Source organism: Oncorhynchus mykiss, chromosome 12 (assembly GCF_057628025.1).
Source record: "Oncorhynchus mykiss isolate SJ-2025 chromosome 12, ASM5762802v1, whole genome shotgun sequence".
NCBI classification, from domain to species: Eukaryota; Metazoa; Chordata; class Actinopteri; order Salmoniformes; family Salmonidae; genus Oncorhynchus; species Oncorhynchus mykiss.
Window position 1 is genome coordinate 82045159 of NC_143033.1, and position 22953 is coordinate 82068111.

Below are 22953 nucleotides of genomic sequence, written 5' to 3' on the forward strand. Positions count from 1 at the left end.
TAATTAGACTAGTTACATTAACATAATATCAGATGGATAAAGGCATGACACAATCTATAATTAGGCTAGTTACATTAACATAATATCAGATGGATAAAGACACAATCTATAATTAGGCTAGTTACATTAACATAATATCAGATGGATAAAGACAGGACACAATCTATAATTAGGCTAGTTACATTAACATAATATCAGATGGATAAAGACACAATCTATAATTAGGCTAGTTACATTAACATAATATCAGATGGATAAAGACAGGACACAATCTATAATTAGGCTAGTTACATTAACATAATATCAGATGGATAAAGGCATGACACAATCTATAATTAGGCTAGTTACATTAACATAATATCAGATGGATAAAGACAGGACACAATCTATAATTAGGCTAGTTACATTAACATAATATCAGATGGATAAAGACAGGACACAATCTATAATTAGGCTAGTTACATTAACATAATATCAGATGGATAAAGACAGGACACAATCTATAATTAGGCTAGTTACATTAACATAATATCAGATGGATGAAGACAGGACACAATCTATAATTAGGCTAGTTACATTAACATAATATCAGATGGATAAAGACAGGACACAATCTATAATTAGGTTAGTTACATTAACATAATATCAGATGGATGAAGACAGGACACAATCTATAATTAGGCTAGTTACATTAACATAATATCAGATGGATAAAGGTGTGACACAATCTATAATTAGGCTAGTTACATTAACATAATATCAGATGGATAAAGACAGGACACAATCTATAATTAGGTTAGTTACATTAACATAATATCAGATGGATAAAGACAGGACACAATCTATAATTAGGCTAGTTACATTAACATCATATCAGATGGATAAAGACAGGACACAATCTATAATTAGGCTAGTTACATTAACATAATATCAGATGGATAAAGGTGTGACACAATCTATAATTAGGCTAGTTACATTAACATAATATCAGATGGATAAAGGTGTGACACAATCTATAATTAGACTAGTTACATTAACATAATATCAGATGGATAAAGGCATGACACAATCTATAATTAGGCTAGTTACATTAACATAATATCAGATGGATAAAGACACAATCTATAATTAGGCTAGTTACATTAACATAATATCAGATGGATAAAGACAGGACACAATCTATAATTAGGCTAGTTACATTAACATAATATCAGATGGATAAAGACACAATCTATAATTAGGCTAGTTACATTAACATAATATCAGATGGATAAAGACAGGACACAATCTATAATTAGGCTAGTTACATTAACATAATATCAGATGGATAAAGACAGGACACAATCTATAATTAGGCTAGTTACATTAACATAATATCAGATGGATAAAGACAGGACACAATCTATAATTAGGCTAGTTACATTAACATAATATCAGATGGATAAAGACAGGACACAATCTATAATTAGGCTAGTTACATTAACATAATATCAGATGGATAAAGACAGGACACAATCTATAATTAGGTTAGTTACATTAACATAATATCAGATGGATAAAGACAGGACACAATCTATAATTAGGCTAGTTACATTAACATAATATCAGATGGATAAAGACATGACACAATCTATAATTAGGCTAGTTATATTAACATAATATCAGATGGATAAAGACAGGACACAATCTATAATTAGACTAGTTACATTAACATAATATCAGATGGATAAAGGTGTGACACAATCTATAATTAGGCTAGTTACATTAACATAATATCAGATGGATAAAGACAGGACACAATCTATAATTAGGCTAGTTACATTAACATAATATCAGATGGATAAAGACAGGACACAATCTATAATTAGGCTAGTTACATTAACATAATATCAGATGGATAAAGGCATGACACAATCTATAATTAGGCTAGTTACATTAACATAATATCAGATGGATAAAGACACAATCTATAATTAGGCTAGTTACATTAACATAATATCAGATGGATAAAGACAGGACACAATCTATAATTAGGCTAGTTACATTAACATAATATCAGATGGATAAAGACAGGACACAATCTATAATTAGGCTAGTTACATTAACATAATATCAGATGGATAAAGACAGGACACAATCTATAATTAGGCTAGTTACATTAACATAATATCAGATGGATGAAGACAGGACACAATCTATAATTAGGCTAGTTACATTAACATAATATCAGATGGATAAAGACAGGACACAATCTATAATTAGGTTAGTTACATTAACATAATATCAGATGGATGAAGACAGGACACAATCTATAATTAGGCTAGTTACATTAACATAATATCAGATGGATAAAGGTGTGACACAATCTATAATTAGGCTAGTTACATTAACATAATATCAGATGGATAAAGACAGGACACAATCTATAATTAGGTTAGTTACATTAACATAATATCAGATGGATAAAGACAGGACACAATCTATAATTAGGCTAGTTACATTAACATCATATCAGATGGATAAAGACAGGACACAATCTATAATTAGGCTAGTTACATTAACATAATATCAGATGGATAAAGGTGTGACACAATCTATAATTAGGCTAGTTACATTAACATAATATCAGATGGATAAAGGTGTGACACAATCTATAATTAGACTAGTTACATTAACATAATATCAGATGGATAAAGGCATGACACAATCTATAATTAGGCTAGTTACATTAACATAATATCAGATGGATAAAGACACAATCTATAATTAGGCTAGTTACATTAACATAATATCAGATGGATAAAGACAGGACACAATCTATAATTAGGCTAGTTACATTAACATAATATCAGATGGATAAAGACACAATCTATAATTAGGCTAGTTACATTAACATAATATCAGATGGATAAAGACAGGACACAATCTATAATTAGGCTAGTTACATTAACATAATATCAGATGGATAAAGACAGGACACAATCTATAATTAGGCTAGTTACATTAACATAATATCAGATGGATAAAGACAGGACACAATCTATAATTAGGCTAGTTACATTAACATAATATCAGATGGATAAAGACAGGACACAATCTATAATTAGGCTAGTTACATTAACATAATATCAGATGGATAAAGACAGGACACAATCTATAATTAGGTTAGTTACATTAACATAATATCAGATGGATAAAGACAGGACACAATCTATAATTAGGCTAGTTACATTAACATAATATCAGATGGATAAAGACATGACACAATCTATAATTAGGCTAGTTATATTAACATAATATCAGATGGATAAAGACAGGACACAATCTATAATTAGACTAGTTACATTAACATAATATCAGATGGATAAAGGTGTGACACAATCTATAATTAGGCTAGTTACATTAACATAATATCAGATGGATAAAGACAGGACACAATCTATAATTAGGCTAGTTACATTAACATAATATCAGATGGATAAAGACAGGACACAATCTATAATTAGGCTAGTTACATTAACATAATATCAGATGGATAAAGGCATGACACAATCTATAATTAGGCTAGTTACATTAACATAATATCAGATGGATAAAGACACAATCTATAATTAGGCTAGTTACATTAACATAATATCAGATGGATAAAGACAGGACACAATCTATAATTAGGCTAGTTACATTAACATAATATCAGATGGATAAAGACAGGACACAATCTATAATTAGGCTAGTTACATTAACATAATATCAGATGGATAAAGACAAGACACAATCTATAATTAGGTTAGTTACATTAACATAATATCAGATGGATAAAGACAGGACACAATCTATAATTAGGTTAGTTACATTAACATAATATCAGATGGATAAAGACACAATCTATAATTAGGCTAGTTACATGAACAGTAAACAAACACAGTAAAGAAAAGGTGAATGGAGATCCAGGTAACCAAAACAGCCTACAGCCTATTACTGTGAGATGCAGACATGCACAGCTGTCTTGTCAAACAAATATGCCTATAGGCCCGCTTCAGACATGGCGAGTACAGTTGTGGCCAAAAGTTGAGAATGACACAAATATTAATTTTCACAAAGTCTGCTGCCTCAGTTTGTAGGATGGCAATTTGCATATACTCCAGAATGTTATGAAGAGTGATCAGATTAATTGCAATTAATTGCAAAGTCCCTCTTTGTCATGCAAATGAAGTGAATCCCCCCCAAAAAACATTTCCACTGCATTTCAGCCCTGCCACAAAAGGACCAGCTGACATCATGTCAGTCATTCTCTCATTAACACAGGTGTGAGTGTTGACGAAGACAAGGCTGGAGATCACTCTGTCATGCTGATTGAGTTTGAATAACAGACTGGAAGCTTCAAAAGGAGGGTGGTGATAGGAATCATTGTTCTTCCTCTGTCAAACATGGTTACCTGCAAGGAAACAAGCGCCAGAACCGTCTCCTAAAGTTGATTCAGCTGCGGGATTGGGGCACCACCCGTAAAGAGCTTGCTCAGGAATGGCAGCAGGCAGGTGTGAGTGCATCTGCACGCACAGTGAGGCGAAGACTTTTGGAGGATGGCCTGGTGTCAAGAAGGGCAGCAAAGAAGCCACTTCTCTCCAGGAAAAACATCAGGGACAGACTGATATTCTGCTAAAGGTACAGGGATTGGACTGCTGAGGACTGGGGTAAAGTCAGTTTCTCTGATGAATCCCCTTTCAGATTGTTTGGGGCATCCGGAAAAAAGCTTGTCCAGAAAAGACAAGGTGAGCGCTACCATCAGTCCTGTGTTATGCCAACAGTAAAGCATCCTGAGACCATTCATGTGTGGGGTTGCTTCTCAGCCAAGGGAGTGGGCTCACTCACAATTTTGCCTAAGAACACAGCCATGAATAATGGTACCAAAACATCCTCAGAGAGCAACTTCTCCCTGTCAAGTGTCAATGTGCAGCGGTTAGGACGGAGGAGGACACAGAACTGAGTAAAATACGTACTTTATTCGAAAAGAAACAAATATTTCCACGCAGGGAAAACACACCAGCTCACAGAATTCTTAAACACTAAACAAAGAACAAACACGCACAAAACAATGTGGGAACTAGAGGGTTAAATAGTGAATAAATTATAACGTAATGGGAACCAGGTGTGTACAATCAAGACAAAACAAATGGAAAAAGAAACGTAGATCGGTGGCAGCTAGAAAGCCGGTGACGACGACCGCCGAACGAACAAGGAGAGGCACCAACTTCGGCGGAAGTCGTGACACTCCCAACCATCCAGGAACAGTTTGGTGACGAACAATGCCTTTTCCAGCATGATGGAGCACCTTGCCATAAGGCAAAAGTGATAACTAAGTGGCTCGGGGAACAAAACATTGATATTTTGAGTCCATGGCCAGGAAACTCCCCAGACCTTAATCCCATTGAGAACTTGTGGTAAATCCACAAGAGGCGGGTGGACAAACAAAAACCCACAAATTCTGACAACTCCAAGCATTGATTATGCAAGAATGGGCTGCCATTAGTCAGGATGTGGCCCAGAAGTTAATTGACAGCATGCCAGGGCGGATTGCAGAGGTCTTAAAAAAGAAGGGTCAACACTGCATATATTGACTCTTTGCCTCAACTTCATGTAATTGTCAATAAAAGCCTTTGACACTTATGAAATGCTTGTAATTATAATTCAGTATTCCATAGTAACATCTGACAAAAATATCTAAAGACACTGAAGCAGCAAACTTTGAGGAAATTAATATTTATTTTCATTTTTGTGTAATTCTCAAAACTTTTTTACAGCGACATGTTGTGATATGGCACAATACACTTTTGTGGATCAAATTCGACCCAGGTAATCAATTAAGCAATGCCAGCCTACCATAAACACTTTTCCAATACGTACAGTTTCATTTACAACCATGAAAACCATAATAGAATGTAGTTCTATGATGAAACACACCGATATGTAGCTATACCCATGGGCGTCATTTGGGTTCTTGCATTGAAGTTATATTTAAGTAATTGAGTATTACAAACACTCTTTCTATGAACCAGTTGCTATTAAATTAAAGTTTTTTGTACGGCTATGGCTAGGGTAGGATTCTAGGCTAGTCTGGGCTGTCTCCTCTGTTCCAAGATCATCAGGAACAGTTGGAGGTGGAGGGGTTGTGGAGGCACTATCTTGGCGGCGCTTGTGGAAGGGTGTGTAAGACTGCATGCGGAGCTATTTGGAGCTTGGAAGCATCATCCCCGCTGGGCTTGGTGGCGGCCTCGGTGGTTTGATGCTGCTGCTCATCGCTCTCCTTCTCCTTTTGGCTTTGTTTGGAAACTTTGGCGAAACCCATTTCTGATATCCATCGTGGCAGTGGCAGATTATCTGGTTTGAGCTAGCTAAATAAACTAAGCCTAATGACACTAACGCTTTTTACAGCTAGCTAAGTAACTAAACTCTGTAGTGGCATAAGGCAGAATTGAGTGAAGCTGCTTCAACGGTAAACTTGGCCCCACCCTTGTAAATCACGCGCAGGCGCATCACGTTATTCACATAGCCTACCCCAGAGATGAGAAGCGTTTTTTTCAAGCTTTTTATGGAAACCCAAAGGAGTCATACCTAACCACCCCAGTGGCTTTCCATAGCCCCCTACACACACTGCGGCGTGCTCTGTTCATTGTGCTGATACAGATTTGGCGCCAACATGACACTCAGTCATTTGAACTTTTTTGCTATTTTTATATAGAGACATGAGGTGACACACGTTTCAACTGAGGGGGCTAAGCCCCCTTTTGCCTCCTCGTGGAACCGAACCGGCAGCTCTGTGTGTGTGTGCACAGGTGTGTGATTGTGTTTTTCCCCAATGTTATGTACACACCACCAAAAACATGATATATTGTGTAATGACAAGGACAGTGTGCTGAGTTTTGCGGTGGACCATAGCTCTAAACAACAGTACTAATATCCACTGGAGATTTGTTGACTACTTGTAGAAATGAACTTTTTCATAAACCCCAGTTTTCATTCTGGGGTTCTGATTGTGGCTGCCGCTGCCCCCAATACAGTACCGCCGAGGAAGTTAATGTGTGGCTGTAAAGTACGCTGCAATCAATCAGTTGACGTTTGTCTGTGCCTGTTCAATTACAGAATAATAATGTAAATCAGTGTGCGCTGGGGAAAGACTGAATAGAGCATTATACAACAAAGGCAGACTTGATGAGGCCACTCCAGTCATGGAGTAATAAGGGATCATTTCAGCAGGACAATAAATTCATAGGGCACATCTCCTGCTTTTCTACCCCACTTGTCATTTTGCTCTGCAACAAACCACAAGTCTTCTTGTACTGTATATCTCTCTACCCAGGTAGTGTCTCTGTTAGAGATTGCATGATGGAGAAACATCAGCACACAAGTAACTGATCCTGAGGAACATAATGTCTTTTTTTCCTCCATTGGCTAATTAGTGAGAAAGAGAAATTAGAGAGAAAGAAACTCTCCTGCTAGTCACCTGTAAAAAAAGAAAAACACAGAGAGAGAGAGAGAGTCCAGCCTGCTGCCTCTTTGCAGTGTGAGGCATAGGCAGCTTCACTTCACCATGGCAACAGGCTTCCCATCCAACAGCTGCCTGTATCCAGGAGGGCAGAAAGCATTGCCCCAGCCCAGCTCTTATCTTAGGCCAGGATATCAGTGATCCAGACCTCACAGATAGACCATCCTCAGAGAAACCCACAAAACCCCAAGGTCCTCCATTCTTACCAACAAGAATTCCCACCATTTACCTTATGTCAAGAGGTGGGGAACTTACAGTCAAGAGTCGTGAGTTGGGTCAAAAATGCACCCATATGTCAGATACCTTGCCTTCGTGTTACAGAGATGCTGCCCAAGAGGTTGTGTATGATAGGTTAGTTTATTCTCTCATAGTACAATACGTTTTAAGGGCTTGGACTGGAACATTGTCTCCATATAGAAGACAAATTCAATAAATAGCTTACAGTGATGCTCTGTGCATGACTCTTTGTGTATGAAGTGTTGTGTAGCACTATGGATGCTATGGAGTACTATCATCAAACACATACTTGTCTTTTAATGCTTTGGCTTTATTCAATTAATGTAGAAGAGAAAACTCTTCCCCACATTCATTTACCATAACTAAGAGAGCTATCTGATGAGAATCAGCAAATCCAAATGAACTTTCCCAAGCCCAGCTAGACTTATATCATCCCTTATAAACCACTCCTATCAAAGCCTCTCTTTTTCCAGCCTTCAGCGGGACTGGTTTATAAGGGATGATATAAGTCTAGCTGGGCTTGGGAAAGTTCATTTGGATTTGCTGATTCTCATCAGATAGCTCTCTTAGTTATGGTAAATGAATGTGGGGAAGAGTTTTCTCTTCTACATTAATTGAATAAAGCCAAAGCATTAAAAGACAAGTCTGTGTAGCAAACAGATGTTGTTGTTGAAATTATGAGAGCTGAAGAACTCAATAGTTTCCGTTAAATAGCAGAACACTGCAAGTAATTTAACTAATAAAAAATACACAACAGGAACTTTCCCCTATTAGCTAATTGAAAAGAAAAGAGTAAGGGCACAATGAAATGATCTACCATATTTTCATTCCAATCTTTTATTTTCATATAAACACTTATAAACTACATATAAAATACATTTGTAAACATACAGATAAGCTTTGGTGTGTGCAGTGAATATTCTACATTATGTAGTGTGTGTGTTCTGCATTCTGTGTTCCTATACCATGTGACAAATATGTACAAGGAAGCATATCATGTATCCCTCAACCACACACCAATTACTTGCAATTACTTCCTTATTCCCAGCCAATGTCGCGCATTGCTTTGTAGCTAGCCATTGTCAATCATGCCAGCCCCAGCACTTGAGAGCTGACTATTGACCCATATGCCAGGATAGAAATAGACTCTTATCTTCCTTAGACTTGCAGTCTAACACCCCACTTCACCACCCCTCAACACACACATATGTCCTTACACTCATGCTTAGTGAACCAGGGTCTTCGCTCCTCTCTCTCTTATTGATTCAGTGTCTGATTGGGTGGTGGCTCTGCTGGAGTGTGTTGTTTTTGGCCTATGGAGCCGACTCACCCTCTACTCTGTCCACAGTGGCTGACTTCTCCTCCTGCCTCTCTACTCTCTCTAGGGAGCCTTTGGACCAGCATCGCTGAGTCTCAGCCCTTAACCGCCTGTCCCACCCCCGTGCTCTAGGGATAGCCATGTCAGGTCTCCCTAATGCTATGTGGAAGCAGGTGTTATCTTTTTTTAGTCTGTTCACTCACCATGCACCCATCTGTCTGTGTGTATATTACAGTGAAACTCTATAAACTACATCACAAACAGGAATTTGTCTTCCAGTCAACCTTTGTACACCTTGGAGCAGGTTTGCCAAAAGGAGGCCAATGACCATCATCTCCTTTCTAGGTAATGTTTGATTTTACTGAAACAAACTGTCAATCGATTTAAAACACTTCAACTATATTTCTGATCATGCCCTGTTTGGGACAACAGGACTCATCATCCTGATGAGTGTTTGATAATGACATCCCACTTTGCAGGAATCCTCACAATTGTCGGGGAAATGTATCTATTTATCAGAAGAATGCAGAATGTGTTGTTATACTGTGTACTCAACAGGTATCTCTCACAGCAGCCCACACATGTGCAACAAGGTCAGTCCATCGAAAACAGTTTACATATCCTCGCACCTGATAATGCATTAGAGATGTGAGTTTGACACCACAGAAGTCATGTGGATTGATTTGAGTGTTTTATAATGAGACATTGGACCCTCCACTCCTTCACTTTGCAGGAGACCCCACATTGGCGTAGAGGAAATTGATAGGAACTGTGTCACATCAAAGTGTTGATTTATACAGAACAGTTGGATTGGAATTCACACAGCATGAGTGTGTGTGTTTGTATGCAGAGGGAGAAGAGTTGTGTATGATTGGTTTGAATGTCCTCTCTGGTGGGATGACTCTGCCTCCTTGTGGTACACTGAGAAGAAACTAGAAATGCAATTTGAATGACCATGAGTCCTCATTCATTAACTGTCAATGTCATGAGTTCCCTCAGTGGTCTGGTGCATTTTAAAATTGAGAACTAGTACAGAAAACAACACGGGTGACTATATTTGCTATGGTATAATACAACTTGTATTTTAGAATCCAGAACACACAGTAACATGTCCTTCTAGCCATGTTTTGACATTGCATTGATTATTATATAAATCAGTCTAATCAGTTCTGACTGTAAAACACAGCAACAAGTTATGACAGGCTTAATAAGCAAGATCAGTCAATTCAACAATACAATTTAGAATATCTTTATTACGCATCTAATAGCAATACTATTTCCATCAGTAAACACTTTCACCACCAGGAAGCAGTATTCTACTACTGTAATAAGCAATGCAATTTAAACAAGTGTATAACGTTGAAGACAAACAATGAAAACTTCTTACAGTATTCTCAAATCCCAAAGTACAATGATTTTCAGTTTAAAATTAAATTGTATATATTGTAATTACTTTGATATTTTGCTTCCCAGTATAAAAAGTGAAAACATATATCCACTTTGGCCATGGCAGTCCAGGTTTGCTTTCTCTTCACTCAGTAAGAGAAAGGCCCTGATCCATCCTGTGTAGATGTGCCCTGACCAGGAAAGCCCTTTTCCCTACTGTTGTTCGAAGTCCCATGTTCAGTAAAAAACCTCCTGACCTCCCATGAGTAGTCTTATGTTGTGATTATGAGTCCAACCAGGATGAAGACCAACAGCAGTCTGCTCCTAGTCTTTGTCCCTGAAGAGATCACTCTGGAGTAGTGCAGCTGTTTGTGAGAGCTGTAGGTTCCACTACTAGGTATCCACAAGGAGCAGTTGTAAGGCTCAGTCCCAGCCTGGGTAGGCAGGGTACTCCTTATATCAAACAGCCCCTCTTCATCCAGCTGGCTCTTGGTGCTGGCGGACTCTGTTATATTCTCAGAGCCCAGGAACCAGTGTACTGTGCCTTCTGGGTAAACTCCAAATAACTGGCACTCAATCTGAGACTCATTCTGGAACACTTTGTGCTCAGATGTCCTTAGGCACTCTGCAATGTTGTGAGAAAAATAGGATGAGTCTTGAGTAGTTCTCAAGTAACATTCACATAGCTGGAGTGTGTCTAACAAGTTCATTGCCATATTTGTGTAATATTTGGTCTGACTTGCCTACATGTGTCATTGTTGCAATTGCTCTCATCCTACAACAACATCATCATTAGTTATATAGGAGCATTATTCCTATACAGTATACAGACCTTGCATTGTCACAGTGGTGTTGGCAGCTGTGATCATTAGGTTGGAGCGCAGTTTGCAGGTGTAGTTACCCTGACTGGACGGCATCACCCGAGTCAGATTGAGTGTGAGGGTGTTGTTTGTGATGTCACACCGGACGCCAGGAAAGGAGAATACACCAGTGGCATTGACCACACACAGCTGTTTCATTTTCCATACCCAGGAAAAGAGAATGATCTCGAGTGGGCTCGATGACATGATGTCACACTGCAGGGACACATTCTGATCACACTGAGCCTTTACCTCAGTACTGGTTCTCAGCTCCACATTACCTATGAATGAATGGATAAAGAGGAAACTGTTATATCGCCAGGTATAGGAAGCTTTCCATGCTTACACACACTATTTACACTGACCAAAAATAAATCAAATGCAACACTTTAAAGGATTTTGCTGAGTTACAGTTCATATAAGGAAATCAGTCAATTTAAATAAATGCATTATACCCTAATCTATGGATTTCACATGAATGGCAATACAGATATGTCGGTCACAGATAAATATAAAATAAAAAGTAGGGGTGTAGCTCAAAAAAACAGTCAGTATCTGGTGTGACCACCATTTGGCTCATGCATAGAGTTGATCAGGCTGTTGATTGTGGCCTGTGGAATGTTGCCCCACTCCTCTTCAATGGCTGTGCGAAGTTGCTGGATATTGGCGGGAACACGCTGTCGTACACGCAGAGCAGTGGTCACCAACCTTGTCTGAGTCAAGATCACTTTGGCAGTCAAAAAGCAAGCAGAGATCTACTGCTTTTTTACATTAACCTCACAAACAGTTGTAGAAAGGAGGTTTGGGCCGTAGGACTAATACATTATCACAGCATATTGGCTATATGATTGGCCTGCCAAAGACCATATTATATTTCGAACTCGAGCTTTGATAACAAAATAGATCAATTGGTTTAGCACTTTTTTATTCTACTGGACTGGTGGTACCTGCATCACGACGTCAGTGATCTCCAGGTCGAAAAGTCGGAGCTCTAGAAAGATGCCCGAGTTTTCCGACTTGGAATTCCAAGCTGGATGACCGTTCAAAAGACTTGTCCCAACCACCTCTCACGGTCCCTGCTCTCTCCTTCCTTTCCTCCGGTGAGACTGACCAGAGAGAGTGGACACCGTGTTCCACCTGATGGCGAAACTCGAGTCGTACCACATCTGCCTCATGCACAAATTCATGTTGTTCCTTAAATTATTCCTTAATATTAAAATCGACACGACGAGTTGCTAATAATAATAAAACGCTGGGCTATCGGTACTTGGCTACTCATTCATTGCAGCCCGAGCAGAAGTACGGAGAAGCACGTTTTGTAATAGTGTTGAATAAAAACAGTGACAGTGCTGAATATAAACATGAACTCACTCATAAAATCAGCAGCTCTTTGCTGTATTCGTTGACAGTCTCTCTGTGGTCATGGTTTTAAAATATATAAAATCTTACGTACGCTAGTAGCCTATTAAACTTTGCTGTGGCCAGGGTCATGGAAGCTCTGTAGCCACCGTGATTTGAGCTATCCGATTGGGCAGCGCAATAGGTGCACTCGATTTAGTCACAGATTTGCCGGTCCTGCGGGTAGGCTGAGTTTGTCTCATGGAAAAACTTTGCTTGCCCGGTGCGCTCAACACGATTTAAAAAAAGAAACACAAACCTTTATCGTTCGTTGGCTTTTCTACATAAATATTTGGTGATCGACTAGGAATGCCTTGAAGATCGACCAGTTGGCGACCACTGATCCAGAGCATCCCAAATATGCTCAATGGGTGACATGTCTGGTAAGCATGCAGGCCATGGAAGAACTGGGACATTTTCAGCTTCCAGGAATTGTGTACAGATCCTTGTGACATGGGGATGTGCATTATCATGCTGAAACATGAGGTGATAGCTGCGGATGAATGGCACGACAATGGGCCTCAGGATCTCGTCACGGTATCTCTGGGGATTCAAATTGCCATTGATTAAATACAATTATGTTCATTGTCAGTAGCTTATGCCTGCCCATACCATAACCCCACCTCCACCATGAGGCAATCTGTTCACAACGTTGGCATCAGCAAACTGCTCGCCCAAACGACCACATTCACGCTGTCTGTTGTCTGCCCGATCAGCAGTTGAAACCGGGATTAATCCGTGGAGAGCCCACTTCTCCACTTTCTTGGTCATCGAAGGTGAGCATTTGCCCACTGAAGTTGGTTACGACGCCAAACTGCAGTCAGGTCAAGACCCTGGTGAGGACGACAAGCACGCAGATGAGCTTCCCTGACATGGTTTCTGACAGTTTGTGCAGAAATTCTTTGGTTGTTCAAACCCGCAGTTTCATCAGCTGTCCACGTGGCTGGTCTCAGACGATCCCGCAGGTGAAGAAGCCAGATGTGGAGGTTCTGGTCTGGCGTGTTTACACATGGTCTGCGGTTGTGAGGCCAGTTGGACGTAGTGCCAAATTCTCTAAAACAACATTGCACTCGATTTAATAGAGAAATTAACATTAAATGATCTGGCAACAGCTATGGTGGACATTCCTGCAGTCAGCATGCCAATTGCACGCTCCCTCAAAACTCGAGACATCTGTGGCATTGTGGTGTGGGACAAAACTGCACATTTTAGAATGCCATTTTATTGTCCCCAGCACAAGGTGCACCTGTGTAATGATCATGCTGTTTAATCAGCTTCTTGATATGACACACCTGTCAGGTGGATGGATTATCTTGGCAAAGGAGAAATGCTCACTAACAGGGATGTAAACTAATTTGTGCACAGATTTTGAGAGAAATAAGCTATTTGTGCGAATGGAACATTTCTGGGATCTTTGATTTCGGCTCATGAAACATGGGATCAACACACATGTTGTGTTTATATTTTTGTTCAGTGCATATTGTGCCCATAGCCAGTTCAGCTAGGAATGAGTTGTGAGAACTTGAAGAAAGTTTGTTTCTGTAGAAAGCAGATCATCTTTACTCAGGTCTTCTCAAGTTAGTACTACAGATTCCATCTTTCACTTTATCAAGGTCCTAGCCAGACAGCATGGATCTTTTGAACCAAAAATTGTTTTTACTTTATAGTTCTTTTATAGCAGAATCTTACCCAAAATGATTTGAAATATGGCTGTACTTTCTGTATTTGCTGGATGTGACACATCCTTACTAAAAGACAAACGATTGCAACTTTTTTGATTGGTAAAAAACAGCCAAAATATGTTTTTGTGCACTGTCTCACAATGTTAAAAATCACTTACTTTCACTGTTGACAACTGAAGAGAGCCAGATGGCTAAGACCCAGACAAAAATGACCTCTGTTTTTCTCTGTTGTTTCATCTGCATTTAAATTGACATTAGTTACTTTAGACGGCACAGTTCACAGCTCAAACACATGTCTCTAAAGAGAGAGAGAGGATCCAATCCAAAGCACAGGGTTACTTTCTGATATGTATTATAGCAGTACTACTCACCATCTTGTTAAAGCTCTTAAAATCACAGTCTTCTCTGTTTATGACTTCCTGCCTCTCTTTTCCTGTGAGTGGTTTACTCATACAGATTTAAAGCACTTGAACTAACCTCAAGCTGTGTTTAGGTCTTGCACATTTCTGAGCCAGAGAGTGTCTCATCTCAATTATACGATAACATGGATCATTCCTCTGGGTTTGTTTTCATGCCTAATGTCATGTAGTGTCAGGTTTGCCCTATAACATGTCCAGACGGGCCTTTTTGCTCTGGTTTGAGTGAGGAACTATGCTGATTGTTCGGGCAATTGCAAGCAACTTCAGATACTTTTCAGTTTCACTTTTGTCAGTCATCTGGAAAGGCCTCTAGTTATTTTTTATAAACCCCATGTTTGATTTATTCCCTTATATGGAAATGATGTTCTATTTCTTGTTTATTTCAGTTAACAGGGACAATAATTAGTACTCCGTTCCCCCCTTCTTATCAAACTAATCATGACATAAAGGGAATCTTATTGTAAAATGTTGCCCTTGAATTCCATACATTTCATACTTTTGTGTTTTTTATAACCTTGCTTATAATCTTCCATCTCTTGTATATTTCTTGAGACTTTCATTTCGTCCAAGAATAACATCTGGAGTGATACTAGAACACCCACGTACCCAATCCTCAAACTTGCCTTTTATTTCCCCGTAAACATTTTCCTCAGATTCCCCTAGTATCCTCAAATAGAATTATAGGATACTGAGTTTGGACCAGACAAAAACAATGTTAGTTGAAGTCTTGAAGGTCAAAGTTGCTTAACTCTCACTTATCCATAATTTCTTCTTGTCTCTGGCTTTTCTGTCACCATGCAATACACCCCCTCTCAGAGAAATAGACTCTATAGAATCTGTCCACCCACTTGTATTGAAAATAGATTGAAATGTAGTTCCTCCGACACATCTTGACAAACTAAGGGTATTTTAATTGTCCTTGACTCACTGAAAGACATGCTGTTGTCTGAGGGAAGAGCGATTGAGTAACAATCTATTCCTACAGTTGAATTACATACTGTATCCCTCTCAGATTGAGAGTTTTACTGCTTCTGAAATCTCAAGTTTACCTTCACATTGAATTCTTTCACAGCTATTATTAAACTATCACACTTCCTTTTGTTTCATGAACCTAAAAAAAAAAATCTGAAAGAAAACCCAACAGTTTTATTGCCATGTTTATTTGATTTTTAAAGCACTTTGCTGTTTAATGACACAGATATAATCTAATGTCTCCTGGGTCTTGCCAGAGAATGCATCAACCTCCAACAGTCATATAGGCTTTCAGCTGTAATTATAGACTATGTCAAATCCTCGCAGCATTACAATTGGACTGCTGGTGTATGAAAGGCAGAAAGTCAACTTCCACTTAGTGGCTGCATTCAAATCTTTAACTTCATTGATAGCAGCACAAATAAAAGTATTACCCTTCAAAAGAAATGGGACGATATCATCATGATGGCCCTTTAGTGATTTGGGAGGGAATTAGAACATGGCCTTCCTCATAAATGTTATTGACTGTGGTGGTGACTCTGTCAATGAGAATCCCTATGTGGAAGATAATCATTAATGTGCTCAGATTTCATAGTGATCATCACAGGTCAGGGTTGTGAAACACTGTCCTCTTTCCTACCTGTGTGAGGAGGGAACTAGGGCTTGTAGAGCCTTGTCAGTGCCCTGAAGGAGATTCACATGGCCCACCCCTTAATTACCCACTCCCTGACTCATTCATATGGGAGTTACACATTGACCATGTGACATCACAGTGGTAGTAGTTATAAGTTGCCTTTTTCCAAATGAGTGAACATCAATATGGAGAAATGTATACATTAGATACTCAGTTATATGTAATTGCAACAGGAGTCTACCAGTGTCATAACTTGCCCAAGAATGTACTACTATTGTCAAATAAAATTCTAGTACTAATGTTTGCTTAAGACCACAGCTACCTGGGCAAATTTCCATATTTGCCAACTGGATAGACGGGATATTATATAACACATCTGTCAACATCTGAATGAACATAATGGGCAGTGGGTTGCAGCATGTCTTGGACTTTGCAGTTTTTACACCACAGCAACCTTCTTTAACAAATGTATTTTGGCAGTGTCTGTACACACCCAGCATATCTCATCTGCCTTTTTAGTTGTCTTGTGAAACAGACAATGTTTGTCAGTCAGGGTACTGTGAAGTTGGTTCTGAATTCTAGCTAAGATAACAGACAAACAGAATCTGTCCTAACCCTTGTGTTTTCTTAAGGGTCAAAAATGGCCTGCCACTATGTTTAACAGCAGAGAAAAAACCCTAAATTATATTTCTTTCAACTTGAAATTTGATTACTTTTCCTAGAGTGACCCCAACATTAGAAAAAGTGAAACATCACCTTGTCACGAATATTACCGAAGGTGGCTCCCCTTCTTGTTCGGGTGGCGCTCGGCGGTCGTCGTCGCAGGTCTACTAGCTGCCACCGATCCTTTGTTCCATGTTCGTTTGGTTTTGTCTAATTGGTTTCACCTGTTCATTGTTTGGTTGTTAGGGTGGGGTTATTTAAGTTTGTTTAGCCCGCTTCTGTTTGTGCGGGCTTGTTCTTCTGTATTTGTGAGAGGTGTTAGTGTTTTGTTGGGTTTTCTCGCTGTCCTGGTATTTTACTTAAGGGTACTATTTGTTTTAATAGTTATGCCTGTGTTGGGTATACTATTTTGTTCTTTTGATTTTGGACATTAAAGTGTGTTTTTTCCCACATCCGTTGCTCTCTGCGCCTGACTCCACACCCATTCACTCATTGAGCGTTACAGAAGCCCGCACCATTCTTATGGAGTCAGCAGGAGCAGCGACCACCCCTCTCCCCACAATGGAGGAGAGAGTCCTTCATCACACGTCCATCCTCCATCGGATCAGCGATGGATCAAATGATGGAGAGGATGGACTGTTGGGAGAGGAGTGGTCTCCCTACTACCCCACCTACCCTCCCACCAGCAACTCTACCATCTCCTCCAGTGGGATCCGGTGTCAGCGCTCTGCGCATCACGCCTCCGAGGGAGTACGATGGAGCGGCGGCGGGGTGCCAGGGATTCCTGTTACAACTAGAGCTCTACCTGGCCACCGTTCGGCCGGCTCCCTCGGACGAGGAGAGCGTGAGTGTCCTCGTCTCCTGCCTGACGGTTAGAGCCCTGGAGTGGGCCAATGCTGTCTGGAACGGGCCTGACTCAGCGAGGGGCACGGCGAGTGAGATGTTGTTCCATCTCCGGCAGGGGACGAGGAGCGCGCAGGAATTCGCGCTGGATTTCCGGACCTTGGCGGCTGGAGCAGGGTGGAACGACAGGGCCCTGATAGACCATTACAGGTGTAGCCTGAGAGAGGACGTCCGCAGGGAGCTGGCTTGTCGGGACACTACGCTCAGCCTGGATGAACTGATAGACCTGTCGATCCGGTTAGACCATCTGCTAGCTGCTCGTGGACGTTCTGAAAGGGTCCTGTTAGTTCCACCTCCTGACCCTCCCGCTCCTATCCCGATGGAGCTAGGAGGGGCCACATCTAGGGAGATCGGAGGAGGCTCCTCCTGTACCAGTTGTGGCCGGAGAGGGCACACTTCAGGTCGGTGCTGGAGGAGTTCATCTGGGAGTCGAGAGGGCAGGCAGAACACTCCTCGGTTACCCCAGGTGAGTCAGCACCACACTCTCCCAGAGTTTCCTGTTTCCTGGTCACATGTTTTTATTAATTTGTTTCCTTAAATTTGTTCCCTCTCTCCAGCATAAGGCGCTAGTCGATTCAGGCGCAGCTGGGAACTTTATAGATCGCGGACTCGCTCAGAGGTTGAGGATTCCGTTAGTTAAGGTAGAACCCCCTTTTCCTGTGCACTCTTTAGCTAGTCGACCATTAGGGTCAGGGCTGGTCAGGGAGGCCACAATTCCTTTGGAGATGATTACGCAGGGGAATCATAAGGAGCGGATTAGTCTGTTCCTTATCGATTCACCTGCGTTTCCGGTGGTGCTGGGGATTCCCTGGCTGGCTATTCACAATCCGACGATTTCGTGGCAACAGGGAACTCTCCAGGGGTGGTCTGAGTGTTCAGGCAGGTGTGTAGGAGTTTCCATCGGTGCGACAACGGTGGAGAGTCCAGACCAGGTTTCCACCATGCGCATTCCCGCTGAGTATGCCAATTTGGCTATGGCTTTCAGTAAAAAGAAAGCGACCCAATTACCACAGACGCTGGCTATGGAGACATATGTCACGAAAGCTCTGGGACAGGGGTACATTCGGCCCTCCATGTCACCCGTCTCAAGTTTCTTTTTTGGGAAGAAAAAGGATGGTGGTTTGCATCGGTGTATTGATTATCGAGGTCTCAATTCCATCACGTTGGGTTTTAGTTACCCACTACCTCTCATCGCTATGGCAGTGGAATCCTTTCACGGAGCGCAGTTCTTCACGAAACTGGATCTCAGGAGCGCGTATAATCTGGTGCGTATTCGGGAGGGAGATGAGTGGAAAACCGCGTTTAGTACCACATCTGGCCATTATGAGTACCTCGTCATGCCGTAGGGGTTAAAGAATGCTCCAGCTATCTTTCAATAGCTCTTAGGGTTTGCAAATTACTACCGGAGGTTTATCCGGGGTTTTGGTCAGGTAGCAGCTCCTATTACCTCACTGCTGAAGGGGGGGCCGGTGCGTTTGCAGTGGTCAGCAGAGGCGGACGGAGCTTTCCGTAGGTTGAAGGCGCTGTTCACCGAGGCGCTGGTGCATCCGGACCCTTCTTTGGCGTTCATAGTAGAGGTGGACGCATCCGAGGCTGGGGTTGGAGCGGTGCTCTCACAGCGCTCGGGTACGCCACCGAAGCTCCGCCCCTGTGCTTTTTTTTCGAAGAAGCTCGGGCCAGCGGAGCGGAATTATGATGTGGGGGACAGGGAGTTGTTGGCTATGGTTAAGGCCCTGAAGGTGTGGAGACACTGGCTTGGGGGGGCTAAGCACCCTTTCCTCATCTGGACTGACCACCGTAACCTGGAGTATATCCAATCAGCTAGGAGACTGAATCCTCGTCAGGCAAGGTGGGCCATTTCGTTTTACGATCTCGTATCGACCAGGTTCCCTTAACACTAAGGCCGACGCGCTGTCCCGCCTCTATGACACTGAGGACCGGTCCATCGATCCTACTCCCATCATTCCGGCGGCTAAGCTGGTGGCACCAGTAGTATGGGAGGTGGAATCGAGCGGGCGCTAAGGGAGGAACCTGCGCCTCCAGTGTCCAGAGGGTCGTAGGTACGTGCCGCTCGCTGTTCATGATCAATTGATTTGATGGGCTCATAGTCTACCCTCGTCAGGTCACCCGGGTATTTCAAGGACAGTGCGAGGTCTTAGGGGGAAGTACTGGTGGCCCACCTTGGTGAGGGATGTGCGACTCTGTCTCCTCCTGTTCGGTGTGCGCCCAGAGTAAGGCTCCTTGGCACCTGCCACGAGGGAAGTTACAACTCCTCCCCGTTCCACAACCGCCGTGGACCCATCTATCGGTGGATTTGCTTACTGACCTTACCCCCTCTCAGGGAAACGCGACGATCCTGGTCGTTGTGGATCGGTTCTCTATGTCCTGCCGTCTTATCCCGTTGCCCGGTCTCCCTACGGCCCTGCAGACTGCGGAGGCTCTTTTCACCCACGTCTTCCGGCACTACGGGGTGCCCGAGGATATTGTTTCTGATCGGGGTCCCCAGTTTACCTCCTGAGTGTGGAGGGCATTTATGGAACGTCTGGGGGTCTCGGTCAGCCTGACCTCAGGGTATCACCCGGAGAGTAATGGGCAGGTGGAGAGAGTGAACCAGGAGGTGGGTAGGTTTCTGCGGTCGTATTGCCAGGACCGGCCAGGGGAGTGGGCGAGATACATCTCCTGGGCTGAAATGGCCCATAATTCACTAAGCCACTCCTCTACCAACATGTCACCATTTCAGTGCGTGTTGGGGTACCAGCCGGTCCTGGCACCATGGCATCAGAGCCAGACTGAGGCTCCTGCGGTGGAGGAGTGGGTGCAGCGCTCTATCGAGACCTGGAGGGCCGTCCAGGAGTCATTACGTCAGGCGAATGGATGGCAGAAGAAGAGCGCTGACCGTCACCGCAGTGAGGCCCCCGTGTTTGCACTGGGGGACACGGTCTGGCTCTCGACCCGAAACCTGCCCCTCCGCTTGCCCTGCCGGAAGCTGGGTCCGCAGTGTGTAGGGCCATTTAAAGTCCTGAGGAGAATAAACAAGGTTTGTTATCGATTATTACTTCCTTCGTATTATCGCATTAACCCCTCGTTTCATGTGTCTCTCCTCAGGCCGGTGGTAGCTGGTCCCATGCAGGAAGGTGAGGTTCCGGAGGTCCCTCCGCCCCCTCTGGACATCGAGGGGTCCCCGATACGGCGTACACGATACGAGCTATTCTGGACTCAAGACGCCGGGTGAGGGGCCTGCAGTACCTCGTTGACTGGGAGGGGTATGGTCCGGAGGTGCTGGGTCCCGGTGGGGGATATTCTGGATCCATCTATGTTGAGAGAGTTCCATCGCCTCCATCCGGATCGCCCTGCGCCACGGGGGGTCCTGTCACGAATATTACCGAAGGTGGCTCCCCTTCTTGTTCGGGTGGCGCTCGGCGGTCGTCGTCGCCTGTCTACTAGCTGCCACCGATCCTTTGTTCCATGTTCGTTTGGTTTTGTCTAATTGGTTTCACCTGTTCATTGTTTGGTTGTTAGGGTGGGGTTATTTAAGTTCGTTTAGCCCGCTTCTGTTTGTGCGGGCTTGTTCTTCTGTATTTGTGAGAGGTGTTAGTGTTGGGTTTTCTCGCTGTCCTGGTATTTTACTTAAGGGTACTATTTGTTTTAATAGTTATGCCTGTGTTGGGTATACTATTTTGTTCTTTTGATTTGACATTAAAGGGTGTTTTTTTTCCCACATCCGTTGCTCTCTGCATCTGATTCCACACCCATTCACTCATTGAGCGTTACAAACCTTTTTTCATATTTCAATGAAAGGTGTACACCACCAGAGTACAAAGATTGTCTTAGGGTCATTTTTGACTTGGCAGATATAAAATAATTTACACACCACAAAGACACACACACACAATGACACAATGAGAAACCACCTTGTTTCTCTTTGGGAGGTAGGAAACTAGAGTGGTGGTGGGGGTGAAGGCAAACTTTGAGAAGGCCTGTCTCCCCCTTGTTTGTGAGGAGTGCAGGGGGGAGCTCAGGAATGTTCTTTGTAACTGTGCCAACCATGGTGATCTTCCTCTTTAGGAGCTGCTGGTTGAGTTCAACCAGTAGCACATACAGTGGGGAGAACAAGTGTTTGTTACACTGTCGATTTTCCTACTTACAAAGCATGTAGAGGTCTAATTTTTTATCATAGGTACACTTCAACTGTGAGAGACGGAATCTAAAACAAAAGTCCAGAAAATCACATTGTATGATTTTAGTAATTATTTGCATTTTATTGCATGACATAAGTATTTGATACATCAGAAAAGCAGAACTTAATATTTGGTACAGAAACCTCTGTTTGCAATTACAGAGCTCATACGTTTCCTGTAGTTCTTGACCAGGTTTGCAAACACTGCAGCAGGGATTTTGGCCCACTCCTCCATACAGACCTTCTCCAGATCCTTCAGGTTTCAGGGCTGTCACTGAGCAATACGGACTTTCAGCTCCAAAGATTTTCTATTGGGTTCAGGTCTGGAGACTGGCTAGGCCACTCCAGGACCTTGAGATGTTTCTTACGGAGCCACTCCTTAGTTGCCCTGGCTGTGTGTTTCCGGTCATTGTCATGGGAAGGAGGTTGTTGGCCAAGATCTCGCGATACATGGCCCCATCCATCCTCCCATCAATACGGTGCAGTCGTCCTGTCCCCTTTGCAGAAAAGCATCCCCAAAGAATGTTACCACCTCCATGCTTCACGGTTGGGATGGTGTTCTTGGTTGTACTCATCCTTTTTCCTCCAAACACGGCAAGTGGAGTTTAGACCAAAAAGCTCTATTTTTGTCTTATCAGACCACATGACCTTCTCCCATTCCTCCTCTGGATCATCCAGATGGTCATTGGCAAACTTCAGACAGGCCTGGACTGGACACTTCTTCCAATTTCTAATAATTGCGCCAACAGTTGTTGCCTTCTCAC

General features: G+C 42.3%; 1 protein-coding gene across 3 annotated transcripts; it reads right to left on the reverse strand.

Moving 5' to 3' along the window:
* Nucleotides 1-10328: 10328 nt before the first annotated feature.
* LOC110538519 (uncharacterized) lies at nt 10329-17246 on the reverse strand. Of its 3 annotated transcripts, none has more exons than XM_090193683.1 (4): nt 17203-17246; nt 14580-14658; nt 11314-11622; nt 10329-11106 (listed from the first exon to the last, which is right to left on the reverse strand). In XM_090193683.1, exons 2-4 carry the CDS (start codon nt 14656-14658, stop codon nt 10754-10756), a joined length of 741 nt encoding a protein of 246 aa, XP_090049809.1. In that variant the 5' UTR covers nt 17203-17246; the 3' UTR covers nt 10329-10753. The 3 variants fall into 3 exon arrangements, with proteins under 3 accessions (XP_090049809.1, XP_021481061.1, XP_021481062.1); XM_021625386.3 differs by lacking the exon at nt 17203-17246 and adding an exon at nt 14793-15081; XM_021625387.3 differs by lacking the exons at nt 14580-14658; nt 17203-17246 and adding an exon at nt 12713-12847.
* Nucleotides 17247-22953: the final 5707 nt, after the last annotated feature.

Excerpts from the sequence above, each read along its gene's own strand:
- LOC110538519 (XM_021625386.3), bottom strand. The coding sequence starts at position 14,873 with ATGAGTAAACCACTCACAGGAAAAGAGAGGCAGGAAGTCATAAACAGA. Across the intron at positions 14,659-14,792 it reads TTAAGAGCTTTAACAAGATG|ATGAAACAACAGAGAAAAAC; the intron begins GTGAGTAGTACT and ends ATTTAAATGCAG. Across the intron at positions 11,107-11,313 it reads CACCACTGTGACAATGCAAG|AGTGCCTAAGGACATCTGAG; the intron begins GTCTGTATACTG and ends ACAACATTGCAG.